The 25,100-nt window shown below is 36.4% G+C and overlaps 1 protein-coding gene across 9 annotated transcripts in view; it reads right to left on the reverse strand.

Moving 5' to 3' along the window:
- The window catches only part of AFTPH (aftiphilin), a 63,933-nt gene that overhangs the window by 32,327 nt on the left and 6,506 nt on the right, over nt 1–25,100 (reverse strand). For 7 of the 9 annotated variants that reach the window (XR_002647887.3, XR_016395432.1, XM_022597310.3 and 4 more), the window contains exon 2: nt 2,820–4,783. Coding sequence is in view for 7 of the 9 variants with exons in the window: in XM_022597310.3 (XP_022453018.1) it covers nt 2,820–4,751 (1,932 nt within the window). In the remaining 2 variants the exon portion in view is untranslated. Of the gene's footprint in view, nt 1–2,819; nt 4,784–5,058; nt 5,165–17,214; nt 17,667–25,100 lie in introns of those variants that run through there. The other 2 variants (XM_089923099.1, XM_089923100.1) reach the window with 2 other exon arrangements.

The raw sequence follows: 25,100 nt of genomic DNA on the forward strand, positions 1-25,100 counted from the left end.
TTTCCAATTTCTACAGTAGAGATACCACTAACTTGCTTTTCTCTACAATTTATAAGAATGTTAACAGGAGAATGAAATAAACTGAACTCTGCGTTCTCAGAAAAAAATATTCACTGAAGGGGAAGACTATTTCTCAATAAATGGTCATTATGGCTTTTACATCAAGGCCTGAACCCTCTGAGGCTTGCTGGACTCACCATCTGAGAACTGGCTTGACTGAAAACATTTTATAAGTTTCAAAGATTTCTTCTTGGTTGACTTTTCCCTAAGTAACCAATTATAGCAATAAAGTTACAATAATTGATTGTCTCTTGACCCAGGGAACATATATTTTATTAAAATGTTAAGATATCCTTCTGGTAGCCTGAAAAAAGGAAAGTACTAAAAAAACAGGGACCTGGACAATGTCACACACATAGCAAAAAAGTCAAAGAAATTTGAAATGACAACTATACCATTTGTCTGACTTCACAAAGAATTGTTCCCCATGTTTGCTTAACTGAATTAACTGAGCTCGGAATTCTAAAAGACTCTCACAACATTCTGTCAAAACAATTTGCGGGCACTCTGTTCAAGACAGAATTGTTGTATCCAGGTAAGATTCAACAGGGATAAATCATTTTATGATTAAAAAATCTAACTTTTAGTGTCATTAATATGTGAGGATTTCTGTGCTGTCCCCAAAATGGTAGCAACTAGGAGAAACATTTTAAGAAAAATGTTAATAAATCTAATCCTCTCCTAGAGAACTAGATTAATGTGCATTTCCAGCAGATTCTGGAAAAGGAAGAAACTACAGGTCACAACCCTCCTTTACAACAGAAGGATAAGAATGGAAGTCACTTTCCAGCTCAGTCACTTTCCATTTCCCCACCTCAATTTCCTTCCAAACTTTTCTAGCCCCCTTCCAGCAGTTTCTCCTTTCCAACATGCATCTCCAAGTTCTGCTCATTTTGCATAGCCATTCAGCAAAAAGAAAAGCCTGAGGACTGAACCAGACATATCTCAGGAAGTCAAAGCATCTTGACACAATCCATATAGTTTTTGTTTTATTTTTACAAAATAGAATACTACAAGATTCTTATTTTTCAATAGATTTTTTTCACTCGTTTTAACGTTTACTGTCATTTTATCTTCACAAAAGTCCTTTGCAACAGATATTACCTCCTTTTTACAGACAACTGAGTTCAGAAGTAACTTGTCCAAAATTATAACGCTTATATGACTCTGAGTCAAGATTCAAACTCAGATCTGTAAGATTCCATAAAGCCCTTGTACTTTATTTCCTTCTATATCCAGTTATCAGATTACACATAAATAACTTCAACCATATGATGCAAAAAATTCCTTTTTGAAGTGGTCATACTTTAAAAAATACATTATATGATGATGTTAAAAGTTCTAAGGCTATAAATTAATGATTATCCTAGTGTCACCCTATACTCTAATAAGATGAAACTAAACAGGGAAATGATGAGCTCAAAAACCAACAGTCTTCACTTTGCATTATATAATTAATTCATTCCTTGTTTAAAATTGTAAACTTCTGCCTCAATAATGAATTACTCAACAGGAATAATACACATTAGCCAAACCATGTAATAACTGAATTAAGCTATTCAGACACTCAATGTCAAATGAAAAGTGATTAGCTGTGCACTCCAACTGGTGGTACCACAATTTCTACAATATCTTAATGTATCAGCAATATCAAAGCAATGATGTATAACCATTTTAATTAACAGACTCTGGAAATATTTCCAATTGAAAATGGTTTGCTTAGCAAGAGATAATTGGAGAAGCAAAGTTTATAGATTCTGATTTTATTCTCAGTATTTTTAAAATAGGCCTGTGGACCAAGTGTTACATATATCAATAAAAAGCAGTTATATTCAAGGGAGTGCTTTCTTCCATACCCCTGGTTAAATTTAGCACAAGGTACAACTCAGGACTGGGGAACAATCTGGATCTCAAACTGCACCTCTAGGGGCTACTTTAGGTCAAAATAAATCTTAATGAATCTTCTCTGAAAGAATCTGGACCAGAAAAGGATAAAGTACAGGGGCTAAGGGGTAAAAATATTCCTGACAATCCTACTTCCTAAGAGTAAACATAAATATACATTTGCAAGAAATTATAAGCAAATAAATGGTCACAGTATGGCTAAGTCAACTACGGCTGTTGCATGTTCTAGCTCTAACCCTTAATCCATCTGACACCCTCACCTCAGGCCTTTTATTAGCTGTTAAATTATGAGGCCCATATCCGCTTTTTTCAAATTCTTTTTCTATCCTTCAAGTCCCTATAGCCTTCAGCACAGATTGAGGTTTCAAACTCTGCTTGCTCTTTTTTGTAATCAAAACTAGGTCTTTGATAGACAAAATTAAGAGACATTATTTTCTGAAGCTTAAAAAAATCTTTGAAATCTCAGTTTAACCTTTTAAAATCACTATAAAGGTAAAAACTGAAGGATTTGCTGGAATAGTTCACTAACTAATTAATGAATTTTTACATAAGTGGTATTTATATTTATCAAAAAACCAAGTTGATGATTATGATTATTTAATATTTCTGTAAATATTAAAGAAACCTACTGAGATAAAGAAAAATCTTACCAAGCATTATTATAAGAATGTCTCTTTAACGTTAACCAAATGACTGTGAAACATGTAACTAATCTACCAAATCTGGCAAGCATTGTGTATCATAAAGAGATGCCTTTAACAGGTACCCAATTAAAAAATACTTTTTGAAAAGATGAATTAGAAACCTCCATAGCAATTAATATGTCATACAAAATAGAGAAAATGAGTAAATACCTGAGCTGAAGTGGCTGTTTCCTGTAAATGACTACCAGCAACTGCTCCTTTGGAAGCTGCTAAAGGGACACTGTGCGTTTTGGGGGTTCCTGGAGTATCAATCTTCTCATCTGTCCTATGTGACTGCCAGGCTTCCTTTCGATGATGAGATTCAGTAGCTTGCTGGTCTCCAAAAGCAGCCCAAGAGCAGCTATCTTTCTGTCCATCCTCAAAAGCATTCCAGTCTACAACCTGGCTAGGACCAGCTGAACTGAAGTCCGCAAAATCATCAGAGTCCTGAAAATCACTGCAGTCATCTTGAATATTTGGCACAGAATCAAAATCTCCAAACTCACCTTCTTGCCCAATTTTCAGTTCTGAAACAGGTTCAGTGCCTGTCCCAGTAGATTTTCTTGACAAATTGCATCCCTCTGATAAACTATCAGAAGTTTGTTTTAGAACTGACTCAGTAAATATAATTTCCTCTGGGCAAGAGACAGCATTCGATTCCCCAAATTCTCCAAAGTCATCACCTGGTTCACTAAAATGTGGAAAGTGCTCTGAGGACTCTTCAAAAGTGACATCACTCATTGAATCTTGTGTACCAGTAACAAAAGGTGGAGTCGTGCCACTGGCTGTGCCAAAGTCACCAAAATCATCCTCATTGGTATCGTTGCAAGTCACAAAGTCATTACTACTATCATCGTTTTTTACACTCATAGAATCATCCAAAACATTTTCTTCTGTAGGATCAATGCTGAGGCTTTGGGAATCAGTAAACTTTCTACTTTCTTCTTTGGAAGAACCAACTTCATCATCAGCATCGTAAGTTTTAGTAGAATCCATGCACAGGTCAGCACGTTTAGAAGTACATAAATCAAGTTTTTCCTCAGTTTTACATTGTTCTCTCCTACTGGCTTCTGAATTTTCAGCTGAGTCTACCAAACTCCAAGCCTTTGATTGAACACTTGAATTTAAAAATTCATCCTGTTGCAATGTTGGAAGGCTTTGTTTTTCACTGGTGAAAGCTCCATTACTCACCATGCTTATTTCTGAAACACAAACCTGATCCTCTCCAGCACTGTCTCCTTTATCGCCAATGCTTCTATCCAAGGACACTTCTTTTACAGAATTCAGTTCATTGACTCTATTAATTTTATTGTTTTCCTGAATGGTAAGTGCTTCTCTATCATTTAAAACTGCACATCCTATTTCTTCTAGTTGTATCCTTTCTTTTTTGGAAAATGTGGCAAAATCTGCAAATTCCTCCGCAGGACTAGGTGCAGAGTCTAAATTATACTCAGTACTGTGAGTGCTAAGAGGCTTTCGTCCTTTTGAATCAGCTACAGTGTCCAGATCATCTGTTCCCTGAGGATTTACAGTTTCCAATACTGCAAACCCATTTGTTAGAATCTCCAGACAAGGAGGCTTTTCACCATTGCAGCTCTCTAACTGCTTGTTTTGATGAACAACATTCATATCAGTTCTAAAATCTCCTGGAGAGAAACTTTCAGGTGTTCCAACATTCTGTCTCTGCTCCACTACTTTATTTAAATCTCTTGGACTTTCTATGCCATCAATGGAAGTATCTAAAGTTTTAGATGAAATTATTTCTTTGCTGGTGGTAGAAAGTAAAATATCAGACTGTCCTTTCACAGAAGAAGAAAGTTCAGCAGTGATGTCCTTATCATTACCATTTTTGATGGACTTAAAGCTTGTAAGGCTATCTACATTTTCTGAGAAATCATGAATTGGCATAAAATGGTTTGAAGGTACAAACTCTTCCTTGGGATGAGTATAATCTGGTGTATCAAAATCAACAAACCCTACACCAGAAGGGCTAACTTCGGAAAACCCACCAAATTCCCCAAATTCATCCTCATCCTCATCCTCGGCTCCATTGTCTAGTGGTGGTGGGGATGAAGGGTACATTCGAATGATGTCTGGCTCCATTGTTCAATTGCTTTCAAATAATTAATTTACACCTGAAAAAAAAACCATTTTTTTTTTTAGGGAACTGATTACATAGAAGAAAGTCTTTCAAAATTCTCTCAAAGAAACTTCAAAACTATGCAAATTTACAGTGCTCTGTTTATCTTTTAAACTATTTTTATCTTAGGTGGGATTACACAGCTATAATATAATGGCAAAAAAAAAAAAAAAAAGAAGAAAAACACTCTCTTCTAGTGTGTGTTTCCACGGGCATTGGTAGTACGTTACTGAATCTGGGGATTCCAGAAAATTTCAAATAAATACTTACAAAAGTATATGTACAAAAGTCTCTCTTGGGGCACTTGCTTGTTCTCTTAAGCTCTCTTTCCAGTTCACTGGGGACTCAGGGCTTGCCTTATGGATTTGTATGAGTGCTTTATAAATAAAAGACATGAAAATTTTATCTCTAATAATGGCTACGAATATTGATATTTTCCTCACTTTACTTTTCAATGTTTATTTCTGACCCAAGTTAATTTTTTTTTCTTTTAATAGACTTTATTTTTTTAAATAAGTTTTAGGTTCACAGCAAAATTGAGCAGAAGGCACAGAGATTTCTCATATATCTCCTACCCCCATTCATGCATAGCCTCCTCTATTATGAACATCGTCCACCAGTGGTATATTTGTTACAACTGATGAACCAACATTGACACATCATTATTACCCAAAGTCCATAGTTCATATTAGGGTTCACTGTTGGTGCTGTACATTCTATGGGTTTGGACAAATGCATAAAGACGTGCCCACCATTACAGTATCACACAAAATAATTTTACTGCCCTAAAAATCCTGTGTTCCACCTATTCTATTCATCCCTCCCTCTCCCCTGCCCTGGCAACCACTGGTCTGCTTACTGTCTCCATAGTTTTACTTTTTCCAGAATGTCGTATAATTGGAATCACAGAGTATGTAGCCTGTACACACTGTATGATTGGCTTCTTTCACTGAGCACTATGTATTTAAGGTTCTTCCTCCATATCTTTTCATGGCTCAATAGGTCTTTTTTCTTTTTAGGTACTGAATAATGTTCCACTGTCTGGATGTACCATAGTTTATTTAATTTTTTATAACTTTCAATTTTGAAATTGCTTAGGACTCACAAGAAGTTGCAAAAATAGTACAGAGAGTTCTCATGTATACTCCCACCCAGTTTCCCTCAATAAGAATACGGTAAACAACAACAGTATATGATCAAACCCTGAAACTGACATCAGTACAACCTATTAACTCAGCCACAGACCTTGTTTAGATTTCACTTTTTTTCTTTGTGTGTGTGTCTGTATAGCTTTATGAAACTGATCATATGTGCAGATTAGATTTCAGTAACTGTCACTACAATTGGGGATTAGAACTGTTGCAAAAATAGTTCAATAATACTCATCAATATAAAGAAAGTCCCTTGTGTTATTCCTTAACAGTCATGCCCTTCCCTAAACCCTAACTGCTGGCAACCACTGATCTATTCTCCACCATTATAATTTTGCTATGTCAAGAGTGTTATCTAAATGGAATCATATAATATGTAATCCGTTGAAGTTGGCTTTTTCACTCAGCTTAATGCCCTCAAGATCATCCATGTTGTTGCATGTGTCCACAGTTCATTCTTTTTTATTGCTAAGTAGTGTTCCATTATATAGATGTTGGATGTTATAGATGTTACCACAGTTTGTTTCTCCATTTACTCCATTCAAGTCATTTGGGTTATTTTCTGTATTTTACAATTACAAATAAAGCTGCTATGTACATTTGTGTACAGATTATCCTGTGAACATGAGCTCTCATTTCTTTAAGATGAATACCCAAGAGTGCAAATGCTGGGTCACATGGTAAATGTGTGGTTAACTTTATAAGCCAAACTGTTTTCCCAAGTTAATTTTTAAGGGGTCAAATTGGTTAATTTTCCATTAGTAATTTTCTTCATTATTTTGCTATCATATAAGCTTAAAACTGAATAAATATTCACTTATTTTCTTCTACTTAGAGGGTTTTACATTTAATTTTTAATACATCTACAATTTATTTTGGCATATGGTCTAAAGCAAGGGTCTAAGTGAATTTTTTTCTGACTAGCAATTATCATAATCCCATTTATTGAATAATCCTTCCCATGCCCACCAGTTTGATACCTTCTTTTTCTATACATTTAATTCTTAAATGAAATCTATGTCTGGGTTATTTTGGTCCTCTCTATTAAACAGTCAAAAGTGTCACAAGACAAACTTAACATTAAAAGCAAAGGGTAGATTAACATCAAAGTCCTAGAACAAAAACAGCCCATAGACAATGAATTGATGCTTACTGCTTACTGTTGTCCTTAGACACATAAGGAAAACGTTTACTACAAAATTCAACCAGTTTTGCAAGCTAACAACAACAAAACTTTCTTCCGACTCTCAGGATAAAATTTCATAAGATCTTCCAGTTTTACAGAGAAGGTACCTTAGAAACCACATAATTTAATTCAGAGATGAGGAAAATAAGGTCTACTGGTCAGCAACTTTACCAACAGTCAATACAGCTGGTTAATACAGTCAATACAGCTGGTTAATAGAGAATGGCTTCAGAATTTAGAAAAGATCTTTAGGTCAATGACTGGTCAGCTGCTGAGAGAAATAAGCGAGTCATGAGAAAAAAACATTCCATTGTAACATATCTACTTTAAATTGTTTACCTATGAAATCAGCATTATAAAGAAGGAAATAACTGCTTTAGTGCTAAGACACCTTCTTTTCTGCTGATTTAAAGAGAAAAAAAACAAACAAACAGTAAAAGATACACATAAACCCTATTTTCTTCCCTTGTCTAGAGCAGGAGTATCCCTTCTAATGCTGGCTGTACAGGGTCATTTGACCTCTGACAGTTTCCCTTTAATGATGAAGTTCCTAGTATTTAAAAATACTCTCCAATTGTTAATGAAAGTGTGGAGAAAGGAACACTTGTACACACATACTACTGGTGGGTGCATACATTGTTACAAGGCTTCCAGAAGGCAATCTGGCTATACTAAAAAATAAAAATAAAGTTTTTAAAGTAAAACAAAATGCTCCAAAGGGATTACTTAAGCAAATTATGCTACATAGGATACTATGTACTCATTAATATCATAATTCCTTTTTTTTAATTTAAAAGCATTCATAATGATAGGAACATGTCAAAAGGACACAAAAACCAGCTTGAAGGGGTTACTGCTGTTTAAATCAGGGACAAATTGAGCATCAAAATAAAGATGATGATAGATTATAATTCACTGAATAAAATAATAAACTATCAGTCCTCATGGATATAAACATGTAAGTGAAATAAACTGAAAGTTAGATGAGGAACAAGGTACTGCATAGTTTCAAAATATCCCTACAACATACTTAATTACAAAGGGAACAAGTGTTAACTTTACCGTGGTGAAGCCTGACACTTAAGTGATCAAAGTGAACATCACTAGTAATGGGAATATCAAAATCATGCATCACCTGACAAGATGCAATGAGGACACAGACTCACTTCTGGAATATTGCTGCCAAAAATACATAGCCTGAATAAATTCATGAGGAAACTTCAGACAAATTCAAATTGAGAGAGAGTCTACAAAACAACTGGCCTATAATCTTCAAAAGTATTGATCAATGTCATGAAAGTTATGAAGAAATTGGAAAACTGTTCCAGACTGAAGATGACTAAAGAGAAGTGACAAGTAAATATAACACTTGTTTCTCAACTGGCTCCCCTTTTTATAAAGGTCATTATTGGGATGACCGTGAAACTTGAAGAGCCCAAGAATTAGGCAGCAGCAATACATTGATGCTAACTTCATGATTTTGATGGTAGTATTGTGGTTATATAAGAGAATGTCCTTGGTATACACTCTAAAATATTTGAAAGAGATGGGGCATCAGGTTGGCAACAGTCTCAAATTGTTCTGGAAAAAAATCTTATTTGTACTGAACCTGCAACTTATTTATAAGTTTGTGATCACTGCAAAATGAAAAAGATTAAAAGCATTCCAGGAGATTTATGTTTGCATTTAAAATATGCCTATTTTATAAAAAATGTGTTACTTATACAATAATAATGCTTTATTAAAAATTGTGGCAAGATAAGCATAACATAAAGTTTACCATTTTAACCATATAAGTGGAATCATACAGTATTTGTCCTTTTGTGACTGGCCTGTTTCACTTAGCATAATATCCTTAAGGTTCATACACGTTGTAGCATGAGTCAGAATTTCATCCTTTTTAAGGCTGAATATTATTCCATGGTATGTACATACTAACATCTGTCGACAGACGGATAGGTTGCTTCCACCTTTTGGCTATTGTGAATAACGCTGCCATGAATGTGAGTGTACAACATACCTTATTTTTAAAACTTTTTAGTTTGAAATAATAATAGATGAACAGAATTGCAAAAATAGTAAAGTCTGTACACCCTTCACCCAGTTCCTCCTAATGGTGACATCTCAAACAGCTCTAGTACAATAGCAAAACTGGAAATGTTGGTATTACTATCAACTAGGCTACAGACCTTACTCAGTTTTCACCATTAAAAAAAACCCAAAACACTTGCATTCATCTGTGTTTGTGTATAGTTCAATTTTATCCCACGTACAGACCTATGAAACTACCACTATCAAGAAACAGAACTGCCTCGACTCCCCTACCTCATTCCTGTCCCTGGGCAACCACGAATCTGTTCTCCATATCCATAGTTTTATCATTTCAAGAATGTTATGTAAATGGAATCATACAGCATGTAACCTTTTGAGGTTGACTTTTTTCACTCACTACAATGCCCTTAAGGTCCAATGTATGGTTATTACGTGCATCGGTAGGCCAATTATTTTTATTGTTGAGTAGTATTCCACTGTACAGATATACCAGTTTGTTCAACCACTGACCAACAGAAGGACATATGGGTTATTTCCTATACTTTACTATTATAAATAGTATATATACTACATTAATAATATATACACTAATAGTATATTTAAATAGTATTTATAATAAAGATGCTAAGAGCACTTACGTACAGGTTTTTGTGTGAACATAAGTTCTTATTTCTCTGGGATAAATGCCCAAGAGTATAATCACTGGGTCCTAAGTTAGTGCATGTTTAGTTCTGTAAAAACCGCCAAACTATTTTCTAGAGTGCTGTATCATTTTATATTCTCATAATACTATATTTTTAAAGAACCATCTGTGATGTTTAAGTAGAATCTGTTCATGGTTAATCTATTGCTTTTTCTAAAACTTTTTATTGTTTGAAAAATAAAATGTTTTATTATTTCAAGGCTTACTTCAAACTCAGATGCTAAGGCAAATATAAAGATCTGAAATCAGGAACTTTGTAACCAATCCAACAACACAAAGTAGTTTTTCTTCCTGTCACACCCTGGCAAGGTACTCTCTTTCTCCTAGGTGCAACAGGCTCTATCAGCCCCCCAGACTATGAACATTTCCACATTCTTCAAACCTGTGTCACCTATCGATGGGAAGAACGTGGGCTGCACATTCCCCTTCAGCAGGTCTTGGCTCTGGCCCAACTCACCCTTCAGAAACCTAAGAGAGTGCCACTGCTCACGAGTTTCAGCCAAGAATGCCAACCAGCCAGTGTGGAGGAGGCCTGAAATTTTTCAGAAAATTCTTCTGTGCCCAGGGCAATTCAGTAAAATTTGTTAACTGAAGTATATTTGTTCATTGTTAACTGAAGTATTATTTGTATAATGAATTTACATATTAAGTCTGACTTAGACAAATCTAACTTTTTTTTTTTAACCACAGGAAAATATGGATTTTAAAGTAGCTATTTCTACTTAACAGAGAAAAGAAAAAAAGACAGATGAGCTACTTTAATACAGTGTCTGGCACACAACCACCTCAATAAATGTTTCTTCATCCTTAATGAACTACTTACACCACACACAAGGAGTCCTAATCAATCATCCAATTTCTTTACAACCTGAACAAGCACTTGTATGTGTGTGTGTGTGTATGTGTGTGTGTGTGTATGTGTGTGTGTGTGTGTGTCTGCAGGGAAGGGGGTGTGCTCAACCTGCCATTTTTTTGTCTGCTTATTCCAAGACCTGTTAGAGGAGAGTAAACAAGTATTGGGGATATCCAGGAAAGATTCAAGTCATAGTATACACAAGGCTCTCATGACTGAGTAGTAATGGTAGTCCTAAAGGTAGTCAGAGCAGCCCTGTGCCAGAGTAGCAGCCAAGGTGACAGGGGATATAATGAGTGAAGGAGATTCAATATTAATCTCTCACAAGAAGAGGAGCCACATTTGCTTAAGGAGTTCTAGCCTCAAGTCTGAAATAGTCTTAGAAAAAAAAGATGGTAAGTCTCTAAGCTGAAAGCTCTGGGGCTAAGTGGCAGAGTGGGCTTGACAAGGCAGAGGAATGAAGAGGGATTGGGCTATCATCTAAGACTATCTAAGCCATTTCAAAATAGTTTCTCAAGAAGGACAAAATCGGAGGATTTAACCTACCAGGTACCAAGCCTCGGTTTAAAGCTATATGGCCACATGATAACAAAGATGCCAATGCACTGTGAGGGAGAAAGAACAGCCTTTACACCAAATGGTGCTAGATCAACTGGGGAAAAGGTCTTTGACTCTACCTAACATCTTACCCAAAAGCCAGCTCCATACAGACTGTAGGCCTCAATGTGAAAGGTAAAACAATCAACCTTCTAGGAGATAATTTAAGAGAATATTTGCATGACTTTAGGGAAGACAAGATGTTTTAAACAAGTAACAGAAAGCACTACTCATGTAAGAAAAAACTGATAAATTGGACTTAAGATTAAAAACTTCTGTCCATCAAAAGAACAACATTAAGAGAATGAAAACGCAAGCCAATGCCTGGAAGAAGATATCTGCAATACATATAATTGTCAAAGACCTCATATCCAGAATATGCAAAAAATTCCTACAAAGCAATGTGAGACGACCTAAAAGAAAAATGGCCAAAATATTTAAACAAAAGAGTATTTCACAAAGGTGGATGTCCAAATGGTCAATAAGCATCTGAAAAGTCATCAGGGAAATGCACATTAAAACCACAACAAGAAGGACTTCCCTGGTGGCACAGTGGTTAAGAATCCACCTGCCAATGCAGGGGACACGGGTTTGAGCCCTGGTCTGGGAAGATCCCACATGCCGCGGAGCAACTAAGCCCATGTGCCACAACTACTGAGCCTGGACGCTACAGTCTATGAGCTGCAACTACTGAGCCCGCATGCCACAACTACTGAAGCCCGTGCGTCCTAGAGCCAGCATGCCGCAACTCCTGAGCCTACACACTGCAACTACTGAAGCCTGTGCACCCTAGGGGCCGTGTGTTGCAACTACTGAGGCTGTGGGCTGCAACTACTGAAGCCCGCACGCCTAGAGCCCATGCTCTGCAACGAGAGAAGCCACCACAATGAGAAGGCTGTCCACCACAATGAAGAGTAACCCCTCACTCGCCACAACTAGAGAAAGCCTGCATGCAGCAATGAAGACCCAATGCAGCCAAAATAAACAAACAAAAAAAACACACCACAAAACACAACTACACACCCACCAGAATGGCTAAAATTAGAACAATTTAAACTATAGCCACTGATGGCAAAGATGTGGAGCAACTGGGATTCTCTTTGGAAGTATCTACTAAAACTATACCAGGTTTATACCCCACATATATATATATATGCACTAATAGACATGCACAAGACTCATGACAACTTAACTGAAAATAACCCAAATGTCCATCAACAGGTGAATGGTTAAGATAAACCATGGTATAGACAAACACGGCAATGAAAAGAACTATTACTATATGCAACAACATGGATGACTATCACAGACATAATGTATAAAAGAAACCAGATAAACACACACAAAATACACATTGTATAAGTCCATTTCTATGAACTTCAAAACAGGCAAAACTAATCTATGGTGGTAATTCAGAAGAGTGGTTATTTATAGGGAGGGGGTAGAGTATTGACTGGAAGGGGGCATAAAAGAGCCTGTTGGATGCTAATAGAGATAATGTTATTATCTCTTGACCTGGGTAGTAGTTACACAGGCACATACTTTTGTAAAAATTCACCCCATTGTACACTTACGGTTTGTGTGCTTTGCTGTGTGTATGCTATACGTCAAAAAGTGTTTCTCAGAAAATCAACATATTTAGATTAACAGCAGCTATGTTACAAGTGAATGAATATATGATCAGAGTTAAAAATATACCATTCTATAAAAAAAAAGTGCTTGTTTAACCTTGCCTTATTCTGGGATTTAAGGCTATATATGTATGCCTCAAGAGGTAGTATGGTATGGGGGAAAGATGTTGGATCTGGAGTTAGGCAGATCCTAGGTTCAGATTCTGGTTTCCCCATTTACTATGTTTGTTAGTTTGCCCTCTCTGAGCTTCAGTTTCCTATCTATAAAAAGGGGCTAGCAGTCCCTACCTTTCAATACTGTTATGAGTATTAAAGATAACAGACCTTAAGTACCTGGCACATTCTGTGCACTAAGTTATAAACTATCATCACATTTGAACTTGCACCAAGTCTGTGGCTCAAATCATAGTCTACCATTAACAAAATCTAAGCCAATGTTTGCTTAGTTGGCACAAACATTCACATGACTCTGCATATACTTTTATAGGTCACTGAAAGAATAAATCATTAAAGAAAACTATTACTAACCACATTAAAGATACGTGAAGTTGACTTTACTTCTAATTTCTATAACCAATCCCTAGAAAATAGGAAACAATGCCCAAGGATAAAGGACTGAGACCATATCCTCTGAGCCAACTCAAGGGACCAATAGTAGTCTGTTAAAAGATGGAGGTTTTGAAGTGGAACAGGCCAAGGCAACCCAGAAGTTCTCACCAGTAGTACCCTGAATTAAACGGCTGTGGATACTTTCAAGTTAGAGGAACGACCACAAGAAGGAAAGCTTCTAAGAAGATGCCTGGTTGGATTAGGATTCCGCATATTCCTCTAAGAGAGAGTTAATCCTCGACCAACCCTCTACCCTCCATCATCTACGCAAAGTGTTAACTACCCCAAAGATCCCTGGGCTCACATTTGGTGATAGTGGTGGGGTCTCTAAGAGGCCCTCTAGGAATCTCCCAGAATCAAACATTGAGAGTTCCTTCCAGAGAAGCTAAAAACCCACCAGAGAGAAATTCCCATCTTTTACAGGACATCAGCCCAGCTTTATCAATGTGTACATCAACTTTCAAGGCCAGATAGTACTTCTAGATGATACAATCCAGCTTTACTAAGGACCCTTCGCTCCAAACTTATTTTTATAGGGACTGGGACAGAAGTGGGTGGTGGTGGTGAAGAACACAAGCAGAAAGGTTAGTGGTAAGAAAAGGGAGAAGAAAGACAAACAATTGTATCTGAAGTTATGCTACTGACTTAGGTAGAACAAACCACACTAACAAGCCTTATTTAATGAAACACACACACACAGACACACAAAATCACAAAATCACTACCTTTTTACCACAATATGTTTGAGGTTTATAATTAATCATTTGTTAAATCATTTGGGTGAATGAAAAAATATCTGTATTTTCTTTAGAAAAATGAATGAAAATATTACATAAGCAAATAACAACATCAATTTGCATTACAAATGTTGCCTGCTACTGCAGTAGTTCAAATTATTCAAATCTTTACTGGAATATCCTCATGGGAGTTTTAAGATACTATCACTATCAAAATGCACTGTAAATGAATCCGCCCTGCCCATAGTCCTGCTTAAGAGTCGTCTTGTCATAAAGAAACAAAACGGAAAGCCCTTCTTCTGAGCCATATGAAGATTTAAATTTAGTTAACTTTTTGGTTTTCAATACATCTAAAGATGACTGGAATATGATGTCACAAAAGTTTTCATGCCTCTAATATTTAGAATCTACGAAAGGATAATATTTTTTCTCTTTTTGAGTGCTTTGTCCTCAGCATATTAGCTCACTCATGGCTAACAAAAAAAAGAGAGCCCCTAAAAATAAAAGCTTTTTAGTAAAGAACTGAGAAAGATGGTGTTGTTTGTTTTTAGGACTATCATCCTCCCGTCAACATAGGCTACAAACTTTAAGGCTACTTAATCACACTCCCACAATCTCAAAGCTGAGCATTTTTCAGATTTCAGAATTCCTTAGAACTTGCCAATTTAAAAACAAAAACCCAAGATACCACTGACATCAACTGTATCAATAATATGCAATATTATTTAAAATATCTTTTAAATAAATAGTATATTCCACATACTTTAATTCTCTGCTTCCATCAATAACAATATTAATATTTATTGGGCGCTAACTATGTGTCAATACTATGTGAAAAGCACTCGTGAATTATCTCATTTATTCCTCACACTATAGTATGAGGTAGGAATGATTATCTTCATTTTACAGATGAAGAAATAAAAGCTTAAAGAGGTTAAATAATTCCTCACGGTAGTATAACTAGTAAGTGGTGAGTCAGTCACAAGCTAATAAAAATATCTGAAGAATGTCCTATCGCAGAAATCATTGACATCAAATATTAGAATTACAAGAATCTTCCCTAAAAGTTTTCTGAAACTTCCACAACAATTTGGAAGGAGAAAAAAAGGTGCTTACGAGCTAAGATGAAGAAAGTATAATCAGGCTTCCCTGGTGGTGCAGTGGTTAAGAATCCTCCTGCAATGCAGGGGACACAGGTTTGAACCCGGGTCCGGGAAGATCCCACATGCTGCGGAGCAACAAAGCCCATGTGCCTGCACTCTAGAGCCCGCGAGCCACAACTGCTGAAGGCCGCGCCTAGAGCCCGTGCTCCGCAACAAGAGAAGCCACTGCAATGAGAAGCCCGCACACCATAACGAAGAATAGCCCCTGCTCTTGGCAACAAAGACCCAATGCAGCCCCCACCTAAAAAAAAAAAGAAAAAGTATAACCAACAAAAATGCCAAGAAGTGAATTTGTTTCAATATTAATGTACACAGTGGTAAAAACGTGGTAAACAATGAAAATAAACAGCAAAATATCTTTATACCTAAGTTGACCACCCTCAAAAGGCCAGACTGCCAAAAGTGACAACCAAATTATGTCTTCCCTGGTTTCAATATAAGGATGAGTCACAAAAGTACAAATATACTATATATAAGGTAAATGACAATGTGAGCAGCAGCACATATTCACTCTTCAATGAATGTTGCTAAACAGCAATAAAAGTTATTACTTTACAGAAGCTGGTTTTCAAAAATTCCTAAGAAAGAGCTTTTCTTTCATTGTATATTTTAACCTTCTATGCAAATCCATAAGGTATTTTACTTATTTGTACAGTTTCACAGTAAAACTTGAAGATAAATAAAAACATTAGAAACTGTTTTACTTTTAACTTGTAATATCAACTGACCATATTTGAGAGTTTACTAGCTATTTTTCCCAGAAGGTACTTCAACTTGAAATTGAATAAATGACACTGGATAACTGTTGATAAAAAGGCAATGAAACAGAAGCAGCAATGAGGGCAGATGCATTAGCCCTCAGAAAACCATTTTTTCCCCTAGTACCCTCTGCTCTTACATAGCTGCAGAATAAATTAGCCACGCTAAATTTCCACCCTAATATCCCTGAAACTTTACATTGAAAATAGAATCTAAAAGCAGAAACTACTTCAATTTCATGCCCCTTCACTAAAACCTTGCTTACATCCACAGTATTGTCTACAGATAATCCCTGGACCTTCTGTTTTCTTTCTCAACTGCTTGCTCAGGGGCCTCTTTTGAATTTCTCTATTACTACTGATGCTTTCTCATCAGCCTGTCAATGTTCAAGAATCTTCCACCCTCAAACAAATCAGAGTAAATCAAAACAAATCCCTCCCTTCTGTGCCCTTTTAGCTCACCTCCTCCTCCTCACCACCAAGCTTCTTGAAAGGGCCCTGTCTATTCGCTACCTCTACTTCCTAACCTCCTATACTCACTCCTCAGCCCAGCACATGTGGCTTCACCCTACCAGTCCACTGAAACTGCTCTTCCAAGAGGGACTTTACTTGAGCTCAAAAGACTAGAAAGGTTGTGCAGGCACAGGCCTCTTTTGTTGACCACTGCATCCTGAGGGCCTGGCTCACAGCAGGAACTGAATGCACTACTTTTGTTCTTGCTGGGGCATTTGGTCCACTGACCCTCTTGAGCTGCCACCTCCTCCATGCCCTCGCTGGATTTCTTATAATCCTAGCTCTGGTCTCCTCGTGCTCACCCAAAGAAGTTAGGAAATACCTGAAGTTAGGAAATACCTAAGTTCAATCAAGGTAAGTAAGTGTGATCTGAGAGAGGGTGGTCTGAAATACAACACATGTGAAAGAAAACAAATCCAATCATTTTGCTGCAACCTGTCTGAGGAAAGAATGTGTGGAGAGGAACTACTCACATGCAGCTATGGGAAAAAAACAGCCAAAGGACAAAAATTTGTTTGTGTGGTTTTTTTGTTGTTGTTGTTGTTGTTGTTGTGCGGCACGCGGGCCTCTCACTGTTGTGGCCTCTCCCTCTCCCGTTGCGGAGCACAGGCTCCGGACGCGCAGGCTCAGCGGCCATGGCTCATGGGCCCAGCCGCTCCGCGGCATGTGGGATCTTCCCCGACCGGGGCACGAACCCGTGTCCCCTGCATCAGCAGGCGGACTCTCAACCACTGCACCACCAGGGAAGCCCTGTTCGTGTGTTTTTAATAGACCAAATAATATAAATATCTGCTTCAATCTGAGGCCGTTTCTCCGCATAAGTGGAGGTGTCAGCCAGTGTCACCCAGTGTCACCAGAGCGTAATACTACTCTGGGCAGTCAACTAATTTCCCTTGCTCTTGTTCTCTGCTCCCAGCAACCTTCTTTAGTACTTCATGTAAATCTTCCCACAGATTTTGCAATCAGCTGACATGAACAGCTGACATACTTTGAAAGCTATTTCTTGCTGTAAAGTTTTAAATTAGCATTCTGGTCAAGACTGGTAAGTTAAACCTCAAGAGCCCAGGGTATTCTGGGAAAAACAAACCAACCAACCCCCAAACCATACTTTGTGGGCTTTCAAAACTAAAGACATCATTTTAGTCTGTAACTAAAATCTGTACACCTTGTGAAGCTCTTGGCAGCTGCCCTTCTCCTGACAGTGTTACTCTCTGTATCATAACGCCTACCATGAGAGCAACTCACCTTTTGGAGGAAAAAGCATCTAGCTAAAGTTATAAAACTGCAACCAGATGCAGTTAGAATTCAATTATCTGAGCTAATGAGAAAGAAAGCAATGTCCTAGATAATCTAAAACTCACAAATTTGGCCTTAAACTATGACCTATGTAACAGAAGATTTACCTCACAAATGATGTCTTTCCCAAGTACTATTAGTTTTACTTTAATTTGTTCCCTGACCACCCATCAATTGAGAAGAAGATGACCTAGAGACACATGAGGTAACAGAAGGAAACCAGACAATGAACCAGGCTTAGAAATAGTCATAAATTATCCACAGACAATAACATAAATGGCATTCTTGGGGTAAATTATCATAAAACAAAAGCTTTGTATATCTGAAAAATCAGATGTAAACACATTCCAAAACAGTGCTCATGAGTATGTGTGTGTCTCGTGTGTGTGTGTGTGTGTGTGTGTGTGTGTGAGATATACAGGTACTACCACAAGTGGATCTACCTGTACTGATAACTTCATGGAAACTATGGAAGGAATTCCCATTACAAACAAATTTCTAGCTAGCTGACCTTTTAGTGGTGTTACTGCTTGGTTTAAAGTTTTACTTTCTCCTAAGAGGTAGAAAGACTAAAGGGTAAAAAGGAAAAAAAACCAAAAAACAGACAATATTATTTACAATGTACTATTATACCTTTGGTTACAAATGACTTGAGAATTAGCCTATTGTATAAAGCAGAATTTTTCAAAAATTTCCCCTCTGTAACTCACAGTAGAAATATATACATTAAAAAAAAAGTTTCAGTATTTACTCTTACTGTGTACTCTTGACATTTTTAGTTCTATTGCATTTTTCTTAAAAGCTGGTCATGATCCCCTATAGTGGATTTTACAAACCAGAAACAGGTCATAACTCAAAGTGCAAAAAAAAAAAAAAAAAAAGTCTGACAAAAAGGATACTAAAGAGTTTAGAGAAAATGACCAAAATTAACCTCAATTTCCCCCTAATATTGCTCGCATCACTGAAGTTAGGAAAAGGCAGTGGGTAGTTCCATACTGGTACTGTGAACAATGTAAGGTAATTAAACAAAATAAAAACAAGCTGTGAAATTTGTCCATAGTCTTTACCTTTAAATTATGTAAGCAGTACAATTTAGGGCAACTTAAAACTTCTGCAGTATTTCTGGGTATTTTCTAAGGCACTGACTCTCCTATGATCAGCTTTATAAGAATAACTCATTTTCCAGTCTTGGGGCCATTGCTTAAAGTCTATATAAGAAGAAAAAAAAATCAAAATATTTCTGTCTAAAATCTTAGCACAGAATTTGTGTTGGTTATGTCATTATGTCTACAACAATGACAAGAACTGTTTGCATCCATTAATTCTGTTCAAGTTTAATTCACCTCACAATAATATTATCATTCTCCTTCCTTCTGATCCACTTCCTCTAAATCCAATTATTGCTTCCAGCATATAAAAGGAAACAGAGCTTCTTTTAAAACAAAGAACTCCTTAATCTGGTGCATTCAAGGACAAAATGCATTCCTAAATTATGTTATTTGAATGAACCAAGTAATTTGATAAAATCAAAGTATTCCCTTTCTCTTTACAGAATTTTACATAAAAGTAATAAATAAAAAATATTATTTATTTTTCAAATTCATACTACCCTCAATCTAGGAAGCAAGCCACTTTAAATATAAAATTAAAGACACTACTGGTGGGAGTATATATTGGTTCATATATTCCAGGCAATTTATAATATATCAGAAATTTTACAATGCATATTCTTTTGACTAAGCAATTTCATCTGCAAGAATGCATTCGACAGATGCATTCATATAAGTATGCAAAGATATTTCCACAAAATGTTAATTCCTGCATTGTTTGTTTTTAAAGAAGCAACTGAAAACAACTTAAATATCTATCAATAAGGAATTAGGGTAAATAGAAACTGTAACCATTTTTTAAAAAGATAAAGCTATATTGCTAATAGGGAAAGGTGTCTAAAACACATTTTTAAGTGAAAAAGCCTTTCTGAAGAGGCATTCTCTCTTGATTCTCCTCCTACCTATCATATCCTTTCTTTCTCCTCCTTCAGTGGATGTGTTTCTTCTGCTTGCCTCATTAATGTCCACGTTCCCCAGGCCTTGGCTTCCTCATATTCTTATCCCTGAGAGATCTCGTCCCCATTTTGTTTGATATTATCTCTTCCCCATTTTGTTTGATAATTATATGTTCACTATGGCCAAACCTCTATCTGTGGCTGCCCAACCTCTGCCTACCCAACTGCCTTTTTGAATCTCTCTACCTAGATGTCCCAAATACAACTCATATCCTCCAATTCCCAAACTGAAGTCAACCTCTACTCAAAGAACAAACAGAAACCACTTGTTCTTATAATATTCTGAATTCTAAGTCTGGAAATCTGAGTGTTACCTCTGACTGCTCCCTCTTTGCCATCTCCCTCCCTCAAATTAAATGAACCACAAATTAAGTCCTTAACAACTCTTACTGTATTTAATATCCCAAGACCAATATCGTATTTCAGGGCCTCATTATTTTTGGCCAGGATTCCTGTAGTCCACTTGAAACTCCTTATCTTAGCCATAGAGCTAAGACACTCCCTCTTTCCTCCAGCCAGACAACACTACCCCCGGGTTCTCCACTGGCACTACGTTACCTCTAGGTTGTCACATATGCCACTTCTTCTAATTTACTATTCTTATCTGTCCAGAAAACCCATTTACTAAGCCTTCAAAACCCTACTCAGGCATAGAGTTTTTCTGTGAAGTGATATCACCAATATTTATCAAGTTATTATGTGATAGGAACTGTGCAAGGTACTTATTCGTACACTATCCAATTTAATCTCAAACATCCATTTTTAGATAAAGGAACAGGCTCAGAGAGGTCAAAAAATCCGCTCAAGGTCCCACAAAGAGTTATGCAGCAGGACTCTAACATTAAAAAAATCAGTGTTCTTTTCATTATGTCAGGTTGCGTGTCTGAATTAATTCTTCTTTAGACCTATCTCTTTTATTACATTTAACAAAGTGAATCAAATTTATTTCCATGTTTTTCTCCTCTAGTAGGCTATAAACCAATGTGTCTCAATCTTAGCTTTGTATTAAGTATTTTTTAATAGAATAGATGGGCCTGAATATCTGTATTTAAAAAAAAAGTTTCAAAGATAATTCTGATGGTTAGCTAAGGTTAAGAACCACTGTGTTAAGCTTCCAGAGAATATAAATATTACTGGACTTTATAACTCTGGGGATAACATAAACATCTCTAAACTTCACTGCTGAACTCATTAATATAGGTAAATCAATGAAATAGTACTTTTTCTTACAAAAAGTTTTCCCTTACTTACAGTGATTTGATTGTACAAATATTTCTTAAAGTTCTGTCAGTACACATACATGAGAATATCACTACAAAATTTAACTCTCAAGATTTCAAAAACAAGGAGTTCACGATAAATTAGTACTTTTCTTAAAAATGAATATTGGAAAAGTTCCTTAAAGGATCAAATTTAAATTACTGCACTAATCCTTGAAACATTTATAATTATCTATATAATTTAAATGTTATAGAATTCTTGGGGGAAAAAACCCCACATTTAAAAAATTAATCACAGTTTCACTTGCAGCTGAACACTAAGAAATGAATATGTGAACAGCAGCAACTACAGAAACTTTTCTCCACCTCCAGAAACCAAGGTCACTGGTTATCTGATTAAAATCTGTACATTTTATTCAGGTGTAACACTTGTACTGTGCTTCAAGTAAACTTCTGAAACTTAATGAGACAGAATGCTATCATCTGCTGGCTCATTATGATATAGAGGGAGGAGTCTGAAATATGCAAAGGAGTAAGAAGAAACTGTGATTTAACTACAAGTAAAAAGTAATGAATAGTCAAACATTCTGTTTGGCTTTAGCTAAGAGAAAATTTGAATTTGATACCTGAATCTCTTGTATAATTTTTTTTTTAAGGAACAAAGATGCTATTAAAAATATTCAATGTAAAAAGAGTTAGGGAGTTCCCTGGTGGCCTAGTAGTTAGGATTCCGGGCTTTCCGCTGCCATGAGTCGGATTAGATCACTGGTGGGGGAACTGAGATTCCCACAAGCTGTGTCGTATGGCCAAAAAAAAAAAAAGAGAGAGAGAGTTAAATTATTTCTTAATGATAGGTTCATTACTTTTTATAAATAGCTGCTAAAAATGAAAGCTTTAAGAGAGAAAATTAATCAATGCTTCAGATTTTGAGTGTTGCTATAGCAGACATGTTTTATCTGCAAATACTCCAGGTCAACATTTCTGCATGCACACAATAAACAATTATTATGCGAGATGATAATCACAGCAAAACAGAAAATACTACAAAACATAAGCAATGACCAAGAAGAAAACAACAACAAAAATGTCCACTTGGGAGGGTGGGTGAGGCAGGAATGTTATTCACTTCATCCATTTAAAAAACTGTGGTCTCAAAAAAAACAAACAAACAAACAAAAAACTGTGGTCTCATTAAGATGTATACAAATATTAAAGATCCTACTCCTAGAAGTCTTACTTTGAAAAGTATCATTTAAAGTCAGCATTTAAAGAATAAGAAGATATGACTTAGAATGCTTTCTATTACCTAAACACAGAATTGTTAATAAAACTGAAACAGCTATGTAGGGTTTTTACATTTATTATTAAGTTTATTGTTAAGGACTTTACCTTTTTTTTTCTTCTGCTCATTTATCTTATTTTCTAACTGCTGAGTACTGTTTATAAAATTGAAAGCTCTTGTTACTTGTACAGTATACCACCACATCATAAGCAAATTGGGGTAGTTTGACCTTTTCCCTTCCAATTCTTATGTCTCTTTTTCCTTATTGATTGTGCTGGCTAACGCCTCCAATACCACATTTACTAGTAGTGGTGACAGCAGGAATCTAGTATTTCCCCTTAATTAGGATACTGAATTAAGGTACTGATTTTTGGTTTGAGGTATATATGTTTTATCATATTACAGAATTTTCTAATAATTCTTATTTTAAGTTGCTTTGTTTAAAAAAAATCAGAAGATGGGTTTTTAAAGTGACTTTTCAGTATTTATGGAGATAATTACATAATTTTTTCCTTAGATCTACTAATGTAGCAAAAATACCAATACTTATTCATAAATATTCCCAGCTTGTTTGATGTTAGGGAAGCCCAGTTTGTTTTCTATTGCAGGAAAAAGGTATGTTTCCAAATAATCAAATAAGAATTGTGTTAGATTATCTATTCAAATACATATAAGTCAAACAGAAGTATTTAACTTATTTGATCCAACTTACTCCTCACTTTCACTTTTACAAGGCTTCAAAACAAACTGATATTTTCTTGTAAGTACTGAACATACTCAAATTAGTAGCATAAGTTCTTCCAGGTTTCACCTAGGCACTGTTCTTACTCAACTCTCCCTCAAACAATCTCATCCACCTAAGGTTTAATTAGTACATTCTAGGACTCCCAGATTTCTCCCTGCAGCCCAGCCCTCAAACCTGAAACCCAGCCCAGCCAAGCCAATTCTCTACAGTCCTCTCCACTTGAGGTCCTCAAAGACCTGGAACTGGGCTTAAGAAGAACAGAACCCAAGCTTTTCTTCCTCAAACTTGGTTCTCATCCAGGGCTCTCTAACCCTGGGCAGATGGCACCACCACCCACCCAGTCACTAAGCCAGAAACTTCAGAGCCATTCCTGACAAAGCTCCCCACCCTCCACTATCTCTAAAGAATTATTTTTATCTCATGAATCTCTCAACTTTGGAATACCTGTACCTCTTTCCAACTCTCCTGACTCCATTCTGGTGTAAGCTTCCATTATCTAAACTAGTCTCCCTGATTAGTATTCAATCATGCCCAACCCAAGTAATCTTTTAAAAAGTCAATCTGGGCTTCCCTGGTAGCTCAGTGGTTAGGAATCTGCCTGCCATTGCAGGGGACACGGGTTTGAGCCCTGGTCCAGGAAGATCCCACATGCCGTGGAGCAACTAAGCCCGTGTGCCACAACTACTGAGCCTGTGCTCTAGAGCCCGCAAGCCACAACTACCTGCCCACACGCCACAACTACTGAACCCCGCGCGCCTAGAGCCCGTGCTCCACAACAAGAGAAGCCACTGCAATGAAGGGCCCGTGCACTGCAATGAAGAGTAGCCCCCGGGACTCACTGCAACTAGAGAAAGCCCGAGTGCAGCAATGAAGCCCCAATGCAGCCAAAAATAAATAAATTAAAATATATATATATATATATAAATATCTCATAAACAATCACAACAAATAAACTTAAAAAAAAAGTCAATCTGTTCACATCAATCCCCGGCTTATGATAAAGATTTAAAAAAAATCTTTAATAAAGTCTAAGCCATTCCCATCTCTCCAACACAGATTCCTTCTCCCTTCCCCTATAGTTTTCAATGCTCTAAACTAGGCCTTCTTTCAGTTTTTGAAAGTCAGACAATTAACATTCTTTTGTGCCACAAGGCCTTTGCACCTACAATCCTATTGCATAAAACATGCCCACACATGCTTCAATTCCTAGAAGAGGTATCAATTCCTCAAGTAAGTTTCCTAACACCCTCCCCCAACCTACTACACATATTTCTTTCAGAGCATAAGAAATGCAATAAGTTATAGTCTGTAATAAAAAACATAATTTGAAAAATGTGCAAACTGAGTATACTGGAAAAAACACACTGACAGCCTTAAATGTAGGAAGTAACTTTAAGAACACTATTAACTACTTTCTAGAACAATGAAGTTATCTTGCATTTCTTTTCCATAGGTAAAAATGTCATACTCTAGAGTAGCACTGTCCAATCAAAATACAATAAAGCCACATATACAATTTAAAATTTCCCAGTAGCCAATTTAAAAAGAGGTGAAATTAATTTAATATATTTTACTTAACCCAAAGTATCCAAAATATTATTTTAACATGATATCAATGTAAAATCTATATTTTACATTAGTTTTTGAAATCTGGTATTTTATACTTAATGCACATCTTACTTTGGACTAGCTTTATTTCAAGTGGCACATGTGGCCACTGGCTTCCATACTGCACAACATAGTTCTAGAAA

Source organism: Delphinapterus leucas, chromosome 13 (genome assembly GCF_059928025.1).
Source record: "Delphinapterus leucas isolate spDelLeu-1000000601 "Yukka" chromosome 13, BTC_Dleu_Yukka2, whole genome shotgun sequence".
Taxonomy (NCBI): domain Eukaryota; kingdom Metazoa; phylum Chordata; class Mammalia; order Artiodactyla; family Monodontidae; genus Delphinapterus; species Delphinapterus leucas.